The sequence below is a fragment of the Choloepus didactylus genome, chromosome 2 (assembly GCF_015220235.1).
Source record: "Choloepus didactylus isolate mChoDid1 chromosome 2, mChoDid1.pri, whole genome shotgun sequence".
Lineage (NCBI taxonomy): Eukaryota > Metazoa > Chordata > Mammalia > Pilosa > Megalonychidae > Choloepus > Choloepus didactylus.
The window spans coordinates 3,186,860-3,203,323 of record NC_051308.1 but is presented as its reverse complement, the minus strand read 5'-3'; the positions used below and the strand labels follow the sequence as shown (position 1 = coordinate 3,203,323).

Genomic DNA, 16,464 nt, shown 5'->3' with positions numbered 1-16,464 from the left:
GGAGTCTCCTTAAGAGAAGGCACCACTATGCATGTGTTTGGGAAAATGGGTGGCTCTTTTCAGACAAGGCAGAAGCCGAGGTAGCAGCTGTGGAAACCACTTTCCAAGGCTATTAATATCTGGGACCCTGAAAGGTAATCTGGAGAAAGAATCCGGAGTGAGGCTTTCAACCTTGTTGCTCATTCTTTTGCAGAACTGATCAGGAAGCAAAGGGCCCTTTGTGTTGTTTATGACTCAGGCTACTTGATCTGCGATTACATTAGAGGGACGAAGATGAGGTCACTCTGTGAGCCTCTGATTTTTAAGGACCAAAGGCTCAGCCTGACCCTGGGTCCGAAAGGTGAAAGGGCAGGAAGTCACATGTGGTCATTCACAAAAAGGACAGTGTCCCCAGAGCCTGGCTCTGATTAAATGGCACACAGTACTCCTTTAGGGACTTTCTGCTAATTAATTACAACTACATACTTGACACATAACTATTGAGGATTATTCCCTTGGTAGGCAGACAGAGATAAAAGGAATGTAATCTTCAGAGGTAAACCTTATAGAATTTCTTATGATTCAACCTATTTGAAAGATTATTTGGAAGATTATAATAGGATGAGGCCATTGTCTTTGTGAAATCCTGGCTCTTAAAGGCTGATAAGAATTCTGCTCAGGGACAATCACCATTGCTCTATAGAAATGGTGCCCAGAATTTGGGATTTCATAAATCAACTATTGAAATAATTTCTATGAACTGATATAGATTTACCAATTTAAAATGTTGCCAGTAGTGATATTTAAAAAACCATATACCATTACCATATTACTCTGTAAAATACAGGTTAAGACTTCAAAAAAAAAAAAAAAAAAAAGGGAGGGACGGCTTAATGTTAGAATAAATGACAGTGCTTACTTATATAGCTTTATTAAAAACTCACAACACTAACTTTATTTGCTCATTTCACTGCATATGGGTGACAATTTTGCCACAGAACAATGCCAGTAGGCAGAGCAGCATTTGGGAATCCCTGTTTTAAAGGACAAGCTGAGAGCACACATGGACAATTCTAAGAAAAAAAAAGTTGCTGACGGTCTTACCAAACCTGGGAGGCCACTCCGGTTGGCCATGTTAGTATTTAACAAAATGCCAAGTTGTGATTTACAAATAGGATTAAAGAATTGGGGAATTAAAAAATAAGTAGATCAGCGATACTTATAACAAAGACAAAGGAGACGTCAACATGGGAGAATAATGTCAGCAACTAGCCAATGATTCCATCTTTAAATACTGTGGTGCTACTAGCCCAACTTGGCACCGTGCTAGCACTTTTAAGGCAATAAGAGGCTTGCAATGACTCCATAGCCTACACCAAAGGACAGTCCAGTGTTTCCCTGTTTTGGGAATCGCACACCACATCACTTACAAATGTGTGGACCCATCCTGTATCAGATGCACTTATAAACCCAAAAGTCCATGGTGTATGTATCGTGGGGTATATACCGTCACCCCAATGTTCAAAATAAAGTCAAGACTCTACCCTAGGATTTTTCTTCAATCATTGAGAATATAAAATAGATTAAGCCAAGTTCAGCCAGCGAGTCATGTACCAGTCCTCAAGTCAAGGTATTTCAAAAGCCCAAGAGGTACTTTTTTTTTTTACCTGTTGAGTGTAACGATCTATTTTGGATTGTGCCTCAGGAGAGAGTTCTATATCTTTGGCTCCATACACAGACTGGGCAATGGTCCTTATCTTTTCCACAATTGGAAGCTGGAGAAACACAAAGGATAATCCAATCATTAACTTTAAACTGATTAAAGAATTAAAGGAAAGAATACATAGTGAGATTTTTTATAATTGCTTAAAATTCCCTACCAGATATCCCCTTCAGCACTATGACAAGCAAGGCTGACACTCTCTTCTCCTTCTATCAAGCCATAAAAGTACTGAGATTTTCAGATCAGAGGCCAGCTGGCAAATAAGAAGTCTTAGATGTGCAGCCAATTGAGAGGCTGCTGGTTCAGTCAATCATTTTTAACCACTGCAGCATTTAAAAAAAAAAAAAATAGTTTATACTACGCTTTCTGATGGTTTTTAAAGTCAGAACAAGAGTCTCCTAAAGAAATACTTAGTGCTTGTTTTTAAATTGGGTCTGGACACCACTTATAAGACAGAGAAAATGGCAATACTGAAGAACAGGTATATATATTTTTGGGAGCAGAAATGGGTTGAGACTTTGATTAATGCAAATACTGATGTGATCAAACACCCTTGTGGAAAACCAGAGGTGAATATACTGTCACTTTGGCAAATTATGAGAAATCATGGAGAAAGGGAAAAAATGTGAGAAGTCTACATATGATCAAATAACGGTTGGGGAGGGGTAAATGATTTCCATAATGTTAGATGGAAAACTTGGATTTAGATTGCTGCTAAGATATGAAAAGTGATCTTAAGAAACAAGAATGGTTCATTAAGAAAGGGATATACCTATAGATGAAGAGTATCTAATTTAAGCAAAGCAATTGACATGATTTTACTGTGGGCAGAAAATATGTAAGTGTAATGCAGTTCTTGGATTTACTGTTCTGTAAACAACTGCTGAAATAAGTGCTGACAGAATGGATGTCAACCAGGCCTGAATTCTCTTGTGGCATGCCTCAGGGACTCCGCTTGTCAATGGACACACCAACAGTTGTATGCATCACTGTTGATAAACACAGAAAGGAGTGTTATCCAATAACAGCTAGTTATTGCCACCCTCTCAACCCTGACAGAACCCCAACCTGCTTTAAAATGTATTTTTATTACTATGGTTTTTAATACTACAGAGTTTTTCTGTGGTCTAGAACTTAAATACTGGACATTTTAACAAATAAACAACAAAAAAATGAAGGCATGAGTTTTAACGGAGAGAATTACTTTGTTCATAGATGAGGTGACTCAGTACTGCATAAATGCCAATCGTCTCCAACTTAATCTATCAGTTCAGTGCAATCCCAATAAATAGCCAGGTGCATTTTTTGGTTACTTGGAAAACCAATTTTAAAAATTCGATATGCAAGAAAAATGACACAAATAGGTAGGAAACAAAACCACAAAGATAGGGGACTTGCCCTACCAAGTATCATATTCAAAGTGATGCTGATTAGTCTCATGTGGTATTGGCACAGAATAGATGAATTAACCAACAAAAGAGAAGAAAGATCCAAAAAGGCAGCTTTGCATGTGTGGGATAGGATATAACAGAAGTGGCACAAACCAACAGGGAAACAGACTATCCAACTGGTTTTCCAATAGAGGGAAAAGAAAATTGGATTCCTAACTCATACCAGGCCCCCAAATAAATCCAATGTGGAACAAAGGCCTAAGCTTGAAAATTAAAACTCTAAACTGATAGGAAGAAAAACAAGCAAAAAGTAGGAAGGACTTCTTAAACAAGGTAATGACAGAATTAGCCATCAAGGAAAAGTTTTATAGATGACAACATCAACATTTAAGACTTCTTTCATGAGAAATCAAAACATAAAATTTGTTTTATGAATAAAGACAGTACAAATGAGGGACAGGCTGGGAGAAGATACTTACAAATATGTGTGAGCTTGGTGGCTGCTGGGGGCAAGAGAGCTAAGAGAGAACATGACCACCTCTTCTATTTGGCTAACCCAGAAAACCTGTCTGCTTCTTGTTTCTGCACCCCTAAACTGGGGATGCGAATAGTCTACCGTACATTATTTTACTGCAAGCATTGAAGTCATGTAGAGAAAGCACATTGTAAATATCATGCCATACAAACTGTAAGTACCATTGTTAAGGAGGGGCAGAGTTTGCCCCCAGGAGAAGCAAGGACGACCCACAAGAGCTGACACTGAGCCAGACACTTGGAGATGCAGACAGAAGGACGTTTGGAGATGTCAAGCTAAGAGACGAAGCCCAAAGTTTGCCTTGCAGAATCTAAGAGAGGACCCCCAGACACTTATGGAGAAATGCCCTGGGAGAACAAGCAAGAATGCAACAGGAGCTCAAAGACAGATGCTAAGAAAGACGGAAGCCCAGACACATTTGGAGAAAGTCATTTTGAAATGCAACCTGAGAGCAAAGGACCTGTAGGCACCAGCCACATGCCTTCCCAGCTGACAGTGGTGTTTCAGATGCCATTGGCCTTTCTTCAGTGAAGGTATCCTCTTGTTGATGCCTTAGCTTGGACACTTTTATGGCCTTAGGACTGTAAATTTGTAACCTAATAAATCCCCTTTATAAAAGCCAATCCATTTACGGTATTTTGCATAATGGCAGCTCTAGCAAACTGGAACACGTGCAGAGAACTTCTGATTGTGTGGGGTCATGAGACACAATAACAAGTATGAGGTAACGGAGTGTGTGCACCAGATAAATATTCCTTTTTTTTTTTGGAGAGAAGCTATTAAACTTTGAAGATGGGTTGCAGGGAAGGCAAGGGAATAGGTCAGAGCTGTCAAGATAAGAAGGAACGTGAATAGAGCCTGGAAGGATGGAACGGATTTCAACAAGGAAAGATAGCAAGGGTTTTTTTTAACACAAAGGGGAAGGCATAAGTCAGGAGGTGAATGGTGACAAACACAGGGCAGGATCTGAGAAAAGGGAATATTCTGTTGCTACTTCTAAATGCACAATTATTTGACATTAATAAGTGACTTCCCGAAGGCTGATGAATATCTTTGGTCATTTTTCAACTTGTCCTATCTTGACTGTACAAACACCAAGACTATAACCCCAAATATTTCAAATGAATGCCTCACAAAATCTCTTAAATGTGTGCTTAGGAAACTGAAAAACTCCAGACCAGAGCTGTCCACTGTAACTTTCTGCAGAGATGGACATGTTCCCTGCCTGCACTTCTGAGTCCAGTAGCTGCTAGCCTTACGTGGCCCCAAAGTACCAAAATGTCGCTAGTGCACAACTGAGGAAGAGAATTCTTAATTGCATTTATTTTTAGTTAATTTAAATAGCCCCATGTGGCCAGTGGCTACAGTATTGGGCAGTGCAGGTCTAGAAAATGACTATGCAAACAGTATACTCTGTGCACAGTCTCCTGCATACACTGAGCACCCCTAAATTCAAGCTGAGTGAGGCCACAAAGGTTAAGTTAAAGGATTGGTGGCCCTTGTGCTTTATTATACACACATCTTGTAGATGTGAGGATACACACTCAAAGAAGCTGAGTTAGTCCAAGTTAGATGCGATAGTGTTTTTGAAAAGGTTCTGGAAATGCCTGCTGCAATTATTAAATTAAAATTATTTAAGACCCATTTTTTTTAGTGGAATGAAACTGATTCAATTATTCAAAAAAAGCAGTTACTTAAATATGGAAGCTTTTTTTTTTTGTATCACAAAAGTGGACTAAAATAAAGTGAAAAAGAAAAAATGTTAAAATGAAGCTGCAAGAAACAGAAGAAAATAACAACGGTATGAAGGCTTTGTAACACAGCAGTCTCGTTATAAAATTATAGAATTAGTCTCAGGTTCTCAAGACAGTAGCCCTGAAAATCTCATAGAAGCCCCATGACAACATCACAGCATGGCTTTAAATACTCAACTATCTCTTAATTCCACACTGTTTCTCAAAGCATTGCAACAGATTGCTGTCTCTATGGCCCATGCCATACGAAGTTGGTGACATGTGTCGTGGGCCGGGTTGAAAGAAAAACACATTTCTCTTTTGTTTTGCCAAGGCCATAGAGTTGAAGTCATGTAAGTTAAATGTTCCCATGCTGTGACATCCGTGAAACATAATCCAATCCCCATACAATATTTAACGGGAAGGATCAATGAATAAACTTGAAGTTGAGTAGAAATCTCTGGACACAGGAATTCTCTCCACTTGTACTTTGTTTCTTAAACAAAGCAAACATCTAAAATGAACTACCAAGGCAGATTGTAGGAGCCCTTCCTGCATTAAGGTAAAAGTATAACATAAAGCTGTCCGTGTGAATCGGTGCTGGGCCAGCCCGGGTATGACAGGTGGCATCACAGAGCATCACCTGGTGTCCTCGGAGCAGCTCCTTGCAACCAAGAACCCCAGCCCCTGCATCTCTGACACAAAGCATACCCTTGGCAGGAGACCAGAGCATCCAAGCACTCAAGGCGCCCCTGCCAACCCCTATGGGTCTGCTCACAGGGCGTCTGTCAGCCTGTGTAAGCCTGAAGGAGACGGCTTACTCTGAAGACCTCTAAAAGAGTACCCATTCTTCCATGGCTGCTGAGGTGCCCAGCACTGCCAACAGGGGACTGGAAAATGCAGAAAAGCTCTGCACCAGAAAATCTGCATTTTTCCCTAAGGAATGATGGCCCTAAGGAATTCCCTCGGGCAATCATTTTTTATCACAAACAGAACATTCCAACAATGTGAAATGAACAGAATGTAGAGGGAGAGGTGATTTTAAAGATCCCATCTCATCCAAACGAGGGGAAAGATCTGAGACTGACTGGGCAATCCACTTGGGATACCAAAACTTAGGTAATTTTTATGACATGGTTCCTTGTTCCTCTTTCCATGAAGCTTACTTATGAACATGAGCTCGTTATTAGTCCAGTGTGAATGCACGTAAGATGCAACGTGGAAGGAGTCTCAAATTTTACAAATAGGGGCCATATTTTCCCTATTAATCTGTTGGAAATGGCTTCCAAAGCAAAAGCTTCCGGTCCAAGACTAAAAGTCTCTTTCAAGAACAGAGTAAACTACCTCACGTGAAAGGAAAAAGAAATCATTTTCTGATAATTTAATATCACTCAAACAAATCCCCAAACCACTCAGAGTTTGGGGTGACTGGAAGTCTGTGCTGTTTGAGTATTTAAATGCATCTTATTTCAAAACGTATGCTTTTTTTTTTTTGCAAATCCTAAGGTTTTAATTTTCTCTATTGAATATGTGGTACCTTTAATGCTTAAATAATGAGATAATATTGAAATTATGCTCCTTAGATGCTTGGTTTTAGGGTGAGAAAATGAATACTCTGATGGTCTTATCTTGTATTAAAACTCAGTAAAGCAGACGGAGTGGGTGGTGGAAAGCAACTAACTGTGGATGGACTTTGGGCAGTTTACCGTATCAAATCCTCTCCATTTTTCTTGACTGGCCCATAATTTTAGATGAATTTTTGATGCATCGCTAGAAACCTGTGGCACAGTGAAAGTCATGCTAAGAGAGAGCATTTAAATGAAATTATAAGAATCCTTATGATATGCACAAATGAACCATAGATAGACCACTATTTCTTTTTCATCAGGTGTCATTTCTACCATTGAGGATGCACAGATGGGGCATGCCTTGCCGAATCATGCAGGGTGAGCAGGATGTTTTGAGAAAGGTGGGCTGGCTCTAACGATAGGTTTAAATAGGATGAAACCTACGAGACACAGATGAACGAGGAGCCTGGCAGGTGGGGAGGAGCTGAAGGCCAGGGGAGACCTGACAAAGAACCCAGGTGCCAGTGTTGGAGAAGAAACCAGCTTTGCTATAGACCTGAGGTGTTCTGCAGAAGGTTGCAGTATGCACAGCAGCAGGTGATATGGGGATGATCATGGAAAAAAACCCAGGGGAGAAGAGACCTATGAGGACTTGTTGGAGCAGTCCTGGTTGGAAGACCAAAGCCCTTTATAGGCAGCTCAATCATAAATAAGAAAGCAGAATGTTAGAGAATTTAGGTAGCAGAAACAGATTCATGAGTAAGATACTTAATTGACTATGGAAAACGTAAGGGGTGGTTTTCTATAGAAACCTCCAGACATTCCAATATGCAGAAAAGGGAAAGGGGGGCACTGAAGAGAGGGTTGGTAGGCCCGGGAGGACCCCGGGTAAGTCTGAAGACAGGGAGGAAACAGCCAGGAGGAGGGTAGAGCCTCCAAGTGGGAGATGATAGTCTGGGGACAAGGAGAACAAAAAGAAGGGATGCCCTTTCTCTTCAGAGTATGTTTTTCTCAATTATTGTGACATATAAAAGACATACAGAGATGTGCATAAATATCATTTTAAGTTTTAAAATTCCATGAATTAAACACTACACACACACACACACACACATACACACACACACACATTTATCTATTTATTTAAATTTTGAGGCTCTGGTTACAATTGCCCTAAATCTAATTAAAGGGTAACTCTCAAAATCCTGCCAAAACCTGGCCTGTGTTCAATTTGGAATCTTTAAAGCCCGTAAAATAATTCTTCAATAACCAACCAGGTTAATAAAACAAAACAAATGTTCAGAGATAGATTGTGGTGATGAACGCATAACTATGTTATCATACTGTGGACAGTGGATTGTATATCGTGGATGATTGTATGGTGTGTGACTGTATTTCAATAAAACCGAATTTAATAAAAACAAAACAAAACAAAACAAAACAAAACAAAACAAAACCCACCCTGGCTGAAAAAGACCAGCATGGGAGCAAAGATCCTAAAAAGATGGGCGGTGAAATGCACGAGCTCAGAAACCAGTGTCTTGGCTGTAGACCTGGCTCAGGCTTCTTGGTGTGTTTTGATCTCCCTTGATTCAGACCCCACTGTGATCAAGAGAATGGCTTCACGCAAAGAACAGGAAAGACCTTTTAATGAAAACAAACACGATCTCGCCTTGCTGTCAGAGTTATACCCTCAAAGTGTTTGCAAGGTTAGAGGAAGGATAAGAAGATTTTCAATCTTAACTCCTGATTTTACAAGCAATATGCAGACACTGACTTGCAAGGCAAGTTTTTGGGCTATATCCTTCTTTGCAAAAATGACAGGCTTTTAATGATGTCCCTTAATGGCTCCTGATTCAAATGGAGAAGGAAAAATGCCAAATGTCTTGCTCTAATTTGGTGGTGTCTTTTTTTTTTCCCTCGGGGCTCTTGGAGGCCGGGCTTCTAATTGCCAGTTTTAACTCTTGGAAAGGAAACCAACACTGAAGTTTGACAAAACTGCCTTGAATCACAACAGAATTTTTGTAGGCAAATTTGGGAAGCCCCCTCTCTTCCAGAAGCCAACAGATGACAGGAAGAAGAGCTAACACTGATGGCCAATTTTCTACATTTCAGAATTTTACTCCAAGACATTGCATTTGCTCCTTCCATCATCTTGGAGAAGCTGGTGGTAATATCAGACTATCTTTTTACAGATGACAAAGTTAAGGCTCAGAGATATTAGTTAACTTGACCATATTTCTGGCTGTATTGAGGGCATGGCCAGACTTGAAGTCCATTCTACTTGACTCCAAGGCTCTGCTCTTCTAACTATTACATGCCACCTCTCTATCAAGTGTCAGTTCTTTGTGGGGCTCTGACAGATCTCTGCCCTTCCCTGAGCTTCTGTGCCTGAGTCTGTACTGTAGCACTGAGCCTGTGTGCTTCTAGGAATTGGTGAGGAATGACTGAAATAATGGATGCAAGAGGGACTGGCTGGCTAATAACATAGACTCAAAAATCAGTTTTTATTCCAGCTCTATAATAAAATGCTTACAGATATGGAGAGATTATATTAGTCAACTGTGAAGCTATACTAGTCACAAGTTAGAGTAGAAAAGGAAAACTCCATGACAGGCTGATTTTGGGGGGTGCTTTAACAGTTTCTTAAACTGTGCTGGTTTGTATACATTATGTCCCCCAGAAAAAGCCATGTTCTTTGATGCATTCTTGTAGGGGCAGACATATTAGTGTTGACTGAGTTGGAACCTTTGGATTAGGTTGTGTCCATGGAGATGTGACCCACCCAACTGTAGGTGATAACTCTGATGAGATAATTTCCACGGAGGTATGGCCCCACCCATTCAGCATGGGCCTCGATTAGTTCACTGGAGCTTTATAAAAAGCTCAGAGAGCGGGAGCTCACAGCTAGCTGAAGCTGAGACAGACATTTTGAAGACCATTGGAAGCCGATGTAAACATTTTGGAGAATGCCATTTTGAAACACAACCTGCCTCTCTCTCTGGCTAAGCCAACTTGAAAGGTGAAATCACTGCCCTCCCCCCTACGTGGGATCAGACACCCAGGGAAGTGAATCTCCCTGGCAACGTGGAATATGACTCCCGGGGAGGAATGTAGACCCGGCATCGTGGGATGGAGAACATCTTCTTGACCAAAAGGGGGATGTGAAAGGAAATGAAATAAGCTTCAGTGGCAGAGAGATTCCAAAACGAGCCGAGAGATCACTCTGGTGGGCACTCTTACGCACACTTTAGACAACCTTTTTTAAGTTCTAAAGAATTGGGGTAGCTGGTGGTGGATACCTGAAACTATTAAACTACAACCCAGAACCCATGAATCTCGAAGACAGTTGTATAAAAATGTAGCTTATGAGGGGTGACAGTGGGATTGGGAATGCCATAAGGACCAAACTCCACTTTGTCTAGTTTATGGATGGATGTGTAGAAAAGTAGGGGAAGCAAACAGACAAAGGTACCCAGTGTTCTTTTTTACTTCAATTGCTGTTTTTCACTCTAATTATTATTCTTGTTATTTTTGTGTGTGTGCTAATGAAGGTGTCAGGGATTGATTTAGGTGATGAATGTACAACTATGTAATGGTACTGTAAACAATCGAAAGTACAATTTGTTTTGTATGACTGCGTGGTATGTGAATATATCTCAATAAAATGATGATTAAAAAAAAAAAAAAAAAAAGAAACACAACCTGGGAGCAAGCAGACACTAGCCACATGCCTTTCCAGCTAACAGAGGTTTTCCGGATGCCAATGGCCTTTCTCCAGTGACTGTATCCTTTGCTGATGGATGCTTTATGGCCTTAAGACTGTGACTTTGTAACAAATTAAACTCCCTTTATAAAAGCCAATCCATTTCTGGTGTTTTGCATTCCGGCAGCATTAGCAAACTGGAGCACGGTCCATGATCCTAAAGGTTCAGAGAAAACGTTGCACCGCATTTTCAGTTTAAAAGATACTCATTTTTCACATGATAAACTTCTTTTGAATGATCAGACCACTGCATCTTATTGCTTATTTTGGAATAACTATTCAGGGTTAAATAACAGGTGTCCCAGGGGCCATTATCCTAAGCAACTGTTCTAGTTTGCTAATGCTGCCGGAATGCAAAACATCAGAGACGGATTGGCTTTTATAAAAGGGGGTTTATTTGGTTACACAGTTACAGTCTTAAGGCTATAAGGTGTCCAAGGTAACACATCAGCAATCGGGTACCTTCGCTGGAGGATGGCCAATGATGTCTGGAAAACCTCTGTTAGCTGGGAAGTCACATGGCTGGTGTCTGCTCCAAAGTTCTGGTTTCAAAATGGCTTTCTCCCAGGATGTTCCTCTCTAGGCTGCAGTTCCTCAAAAATGTCACTTTTAGTTGCACTTGGGTTATTTGTCCTCTCTTAGCTTCTCCAGAGCAAGAGTCTGCTTTCAATGGCTGTCTTCAAACTGTCTCTCATCTGCAGCTCCTGTGCTTTCTTCAAAGTGTCCCTCTTGACTGTAGTTCCTCTACAGAACGTCACTGCACTGAGTTCCTTCTGTTTTTTAGCCCATTTATATGGCTGATCAAGGCCCATCCTGAATGGGTGGGGCCATGCCACCATGGAAATTATCTCTTCAGAGTCATCACCCACAGTTGGGTGGGTCACATCTCCATGGAAACACTCAAAGAATTACAATCTAATCAACACTGATAATGTCTGCCCACACAAGATTACATCAAAGATACTGGCGTTTGGGGGACATAATACATTCAAACTGGCACAGCAACCTATGCTTGAACTAGACTCTGGTAAAGGAGACGCAAAATCGTTTCCCAGATGACCGTGGCTGCTTAACTCAATTCTCTATCGGACAGAAGTGCAGCCAATTCTTCCTTTAAGCCTGGTCCTTTGTCACCAAGCCCAGCCCATGGCGTCACCCCCAGTCAGGACTTACTACTTCTCTCCAGCTGCTCCACTGGGGGGTCAAGACAATTTCTACTTCACATACATTAGCAATCACGTCCTGTCCTCCATCCTTACTTCACACCCCCAAAACATCTCAGGTGTCTAACAGGAGACTGAGGTGGGGGTGGGAATGGGTGTTCAGACACTGTCTGTCCAGTATTGAATAAATTTCCCAGTGGAATAAAGTTGGGGGAGGTAGCAGAGGGGCACAGAAGCCCAGTGTGCTCTCCGAAGCGAAGGCAGAAGGACAGTCTATCCAAAAGCATTTTATACCAGTTTTTGTTCTGGTAGAGCAACCCCACATCCACCAAGCTAGCAGCACCAGCAGGGCCATTCATGGGAATAAAAGAAGGAAGTACCACATGACCTGGCAATTCTACTCCTAGGTACATAGCCCAAAGAACTGAAAGCAGGGACCCAAACAGATCCTCGTACACCAATGTCCTTGTACACCAATGTCCTCATACACCAATGTCTACAGTGGCATTACTCACAATAGCCAAAGGTGGAAACAGCCCAAGTGCTCATCAACAGATGAACAGAAAACCAAATGTGGTACATCCATACAATGGAATAGTATTGAGCCGTGAAAAGGAATGAAGCTCTGCTTCGTGCAACGACATGGATGAATCCTGAAAACATTATGCTGAGTGAAATAAGCCAGACGCAAAAGGATAGATATTGTATGATTCCCATTCATATGACCTATATAGAATAGGTCAAGCCATAGAGTTGGAGAGTAGATTACAGGTTACCAGGGCCTGGGGAGTGACTGCTTAATAGGGATGGGGTTTCCTTTGGGGTGATGAAAATGTTTGGAACTGGAGAGAATTGGTGGTTGCACAATATTTTTAAGTGGTCTAATTGCCACTTGAGTGTATACTTTAAAATGGTAAATTTTGTTATGTGAATTCCAATTCAATAAAGGAAGAACAAAAACATTACTTAGGCTATAAAGTTCCACTGGCACTGAATTTGTAAGACATCAGGGGGAAAAAAAAAAGATTGGAGCTCTGTCACTAATTGCAGCAACCCTGATTTCTATACGGTTGCCAGACAAGACTGTAAATGGTCTTCTATCTAAAATCATCTTGCCAGTGTAAGTGAGGATCACAGCTACTAGGGAGATGGTAAAAAGGGAGCCAGAAGAAGCCATAGGTCTTTTCAGAAATGCCATGTTGCAACAGCCTGGGGTGATGATTTTCCAATGAACAATTACACAGCACAAATTTAATTCCTGTGTTAAGAAAAGGAAGATAAGTAGAGTGGGAAAGGAGGCAGGAACCCTGGATTTTAGGCCACCCACTCAATGTGAGACTTCAGACCACATCATCAGAAATTTCCTCCCTTTTTCATTTGCAGGAGTACAGACATTTTAAGAGCATTATTTTCAAGAAGAATGGGAACTTGGGAAGAAAAATACTATAATGTCAGTGGAAAGGAAAAGGGTTCATCTTAGGGTTAAGTACATATCGGAGACAGCAAAACCCAGAAATGTTTCTTCTACTTGTTGACCTTCTTTTCACCTGGGATGGACTCCTTGAAAACAGCCACATTTTGTGAAACCACTCATTAAAAAAAACTGCCTCACGTACAGATGGTGGCGGTCTTGTCTGGGGCACTAGCAGCAGGACACAGGAGTGATTTTCCTGAGGGTGGTTTTTGTAAAACATCCGTGGGCAGCGCGGGGCCCAGTGGGTAAAGCTTCCCAGGGGAATGTGGGGTCCCTGCAGCCAGGTGCTCGAGCTGGTGTCGTCCCCCCTGATGTGCAACCTGGTTTATGCCTGACACCTCTGGTGACAGACAGCTCTCGACGTCTCATGAGAACTCTCTTCCTGATGGCGAACCCAAACCGTCGCACCCAAATGATCCTGTGGTCACTGGGAACACCTCGTCCTTCTTTCCTAAAACGGCCCCTCAACAGGACACCCATCTTTCCTGGGCTCACTCCCTGTGTCCCTCCTCCCATCCACGTGTCCTGAGTACCTGCCGAGGATTCTGTGCCCTCACCATCGTGGTCGTCCTTCTCCCAGGGGGTCGCTTTGTCACTGACCCTATATACTGTGTCCCCTGCTCCCCTGTGAAGAGAGGACTGAATTCTGAAGACCGGGACAGGATGGTGAGCTAACCGTTCTCGACGCCCTCTCAGCTCTGCCCCTTTCTTGCTATGAGCCAGCGGGCAGCTTCCCTAATTTCCTTGTACCTTAGATTTCTTATAAAATGGGGACTCTCCACAGCTCTTGCCCAATAGGGATGTCTGATTAAAGAAGTTGATACATGCAAAGTGCATGCACACACACACACACAAATGGGTGCCTTAATGCTATGGTTAGCTTATGCTAACATTACTTAACATTTGTGATGGTTCTCATGACGTAGCTCGAGACTTTAGATCACACTGCTAAACCCTCTCTTCACTTATGCTACTGATTTATCCCATCTGAATAGGAAAGAAGAGTGAGGTTACTATCTGTGACCTCTCAGGAGAGGGACTAACAGAATTTGTGAGGGAGGAGCAACAGGAGAAGAAGTTTCTCCAGCTGCTTGAGGTCTGGGCATTCAGCAATCATGGACAAATCTACTTGCCAGAACTGGGGCTGAATAATTCAGAATGGAGACATCTGGGTGGGTGCCAGGATGGACTGGCTGAGAAGAGTGAGGTCCTGGAGCGTTCTGATCATCTCACTGAAGGCTCACGGTGTAGGTGTGTTCACAAATATAGTAGACATAGCTCAAGAAAACCACAGTAAGGGAAAAGAGCGGTAGCAGCAGTGGACAAGAAAAACTTCAGATGGTTTCAGAAGCCTTAAAGAAGATGCTCCCAGGTCTCATTCCCGTGCAGAACCTCAGGGTGGCTGCTGAGGAACCCTGCTCTCCACAGCCCCTCCTCACTTTAGGCTGCCACCTGGAAGCAGAGTGTAGCTCCAGGAGCACAGGCTTTGGGACAAGGAGCTGGAGTTTTGGCCCTGGCAACGTGACCTTGTCAAATGGCTTAAGCTCATTCACCTGCAGCTGCCTTATCTGCAAGGTGGGGGAAACCGTTATCCCAACTCAGAGGACTGTAGTGAGGAATAAACGAGAGTCTGCCTGACACTCTCAGTCCTGCCCAGCACACAGGTAAGGTTCAGAATATGTTAGCCATTGTGCCGGTTTGGATGTATTATGTCCCCCAAAACGCCACGTTCTCTAATGCAATCTTGTGGGAGCAGACGTATTAGTGTTGATTAGGTTGGAATCTCTGGATTAGGCTGTTTCCATGGAGATGTGATCCACCCAACCGTGGATAATACCTTTGATTAGATTATTTCCATGGAGGTGTGGCCCTGCCCATTCAGCATGATCTTGATTAGTTTACTGGAGTACTTTAAAAAGAGCCACACAGGCCCAGACGCTTACTGACGCTGATGCTTAGACATGCTTGCAGAGAAATGTCCTGGGAGAAGGAAGCAAGAACACTGCTGCAGCTAAGAGAGACATTCTGGAGAATGATATTTTGAAACACAACCTGGGAGCAAAGGAAGAAGACGCCAGCCACATGCCTTCCTAGCTAACAGGTTTTCCAGTGAAGGTACCTGATTGTTGATGCCTTTGTTTGGACATTTCATGGCCTACAGACTGTAACTGTGTAACAAAATAAATCCCCTCTATAAAAGCCAATCCACTTCTGGTATTTTGCATAACAGCAGCATTAGCAGCTAGAACAGCCATCATTATGACTGTCACCGTTGTTGTGGTTTTCCCATCTTACCTGCACATCATACAGGAACTGAAAATGGCTTTTTTCATTTGCAGCCTCTCTGACGGCCTGGGCCAGGTCCACACAGCCTCTCCCGCCCACAGACCAGTGGTAGCAGGGAACAGCGTCAAAGGCACCTGCCTGCTTGGCCATCTCACACACCAGGTTGATCTCCGCACGGGTGTCAGTCCTGGGGATGAAAAGTTCTGTGGTTTTGCACCTGTATCCATTTAGTGATGCTTTTAAAGAAAGACGAACCATTTGGGTAGAATTTTGCTCCCTAGCACTGAATATATTTTAACCATCAAAAGTTTTCTAAAGAAAAGCACGGGGAGAAAACCTCTCTCAAAGACAATTTGAACATTTCAAGTTAAGTTGAGAAAATACCGTAATATATCTCTCTGATCATCCACACTCTTTCATACAGAAATACTGAGTGGAATTAAATGACAATAACAACAATAAAGAAATGGTAACTCACTCTACAGATTTCATTTCTCCAATAATGTTTTGAGAACACTTCTGGGAAAATGAAAATAAAACAAAACAAACAGAAAGAGTCAAGTATTTTGCCAGCTTTTCTATGAAATGGAGATAAACCAAGCACCCTCAAGACACAAATATAGTTCACAGGGTGGTCCTGAGATATCTCTGCAAGGGATGTGACTTACTTGAAGACATTCACAGCCACTACAACGGGGACCCCGAAGAGCCGAGCAATCTCAATTTGCTTCTGCAGGTTGCAGCAACCGTTTGCCACTAGCTGGATGTTCTGCAAGAAAACCAGGTCTCAGTGTGTTGTGTCCCACCCAGTTGAGCCAGACTCAACCGGCAAAGCCATCCTGGAAG

General features: G+C 42.2%; 1 protein-coding gene across 1 annotated transcript in view; it reads right to left on the bottom strand.

The window, feature by feature from the left end:
- Window positions 1–16,464, bottom strand: part of MTHFD1L (methylenetetrahydrofolate dehydrogenase (NADP+ dependent) 1 like) — a 221,647-nt gene that overhangs the window by 48,044 nt on the left and 157,139 nt on the right. The window contains exons 23-25 of the mRNA XM_037819428.1: window positions 16,287–16,387; window positions 15,628–15,805; window positions 1,647–1,754 (exon numbers count right to left, since the gene is read on the bottom strand). Coding sequence (XP_037675356.1) covers window positions 1,647–1,754; window positions 15,628–15,805; window positions 16,287–16,387 — 387 coding nt within the window. The remainder of the gene's footprint in view (window positions 1–1,646; window positions 1,755–15,627; window positions 15,806–16,286; window positions 16,388–16,464) is intronic.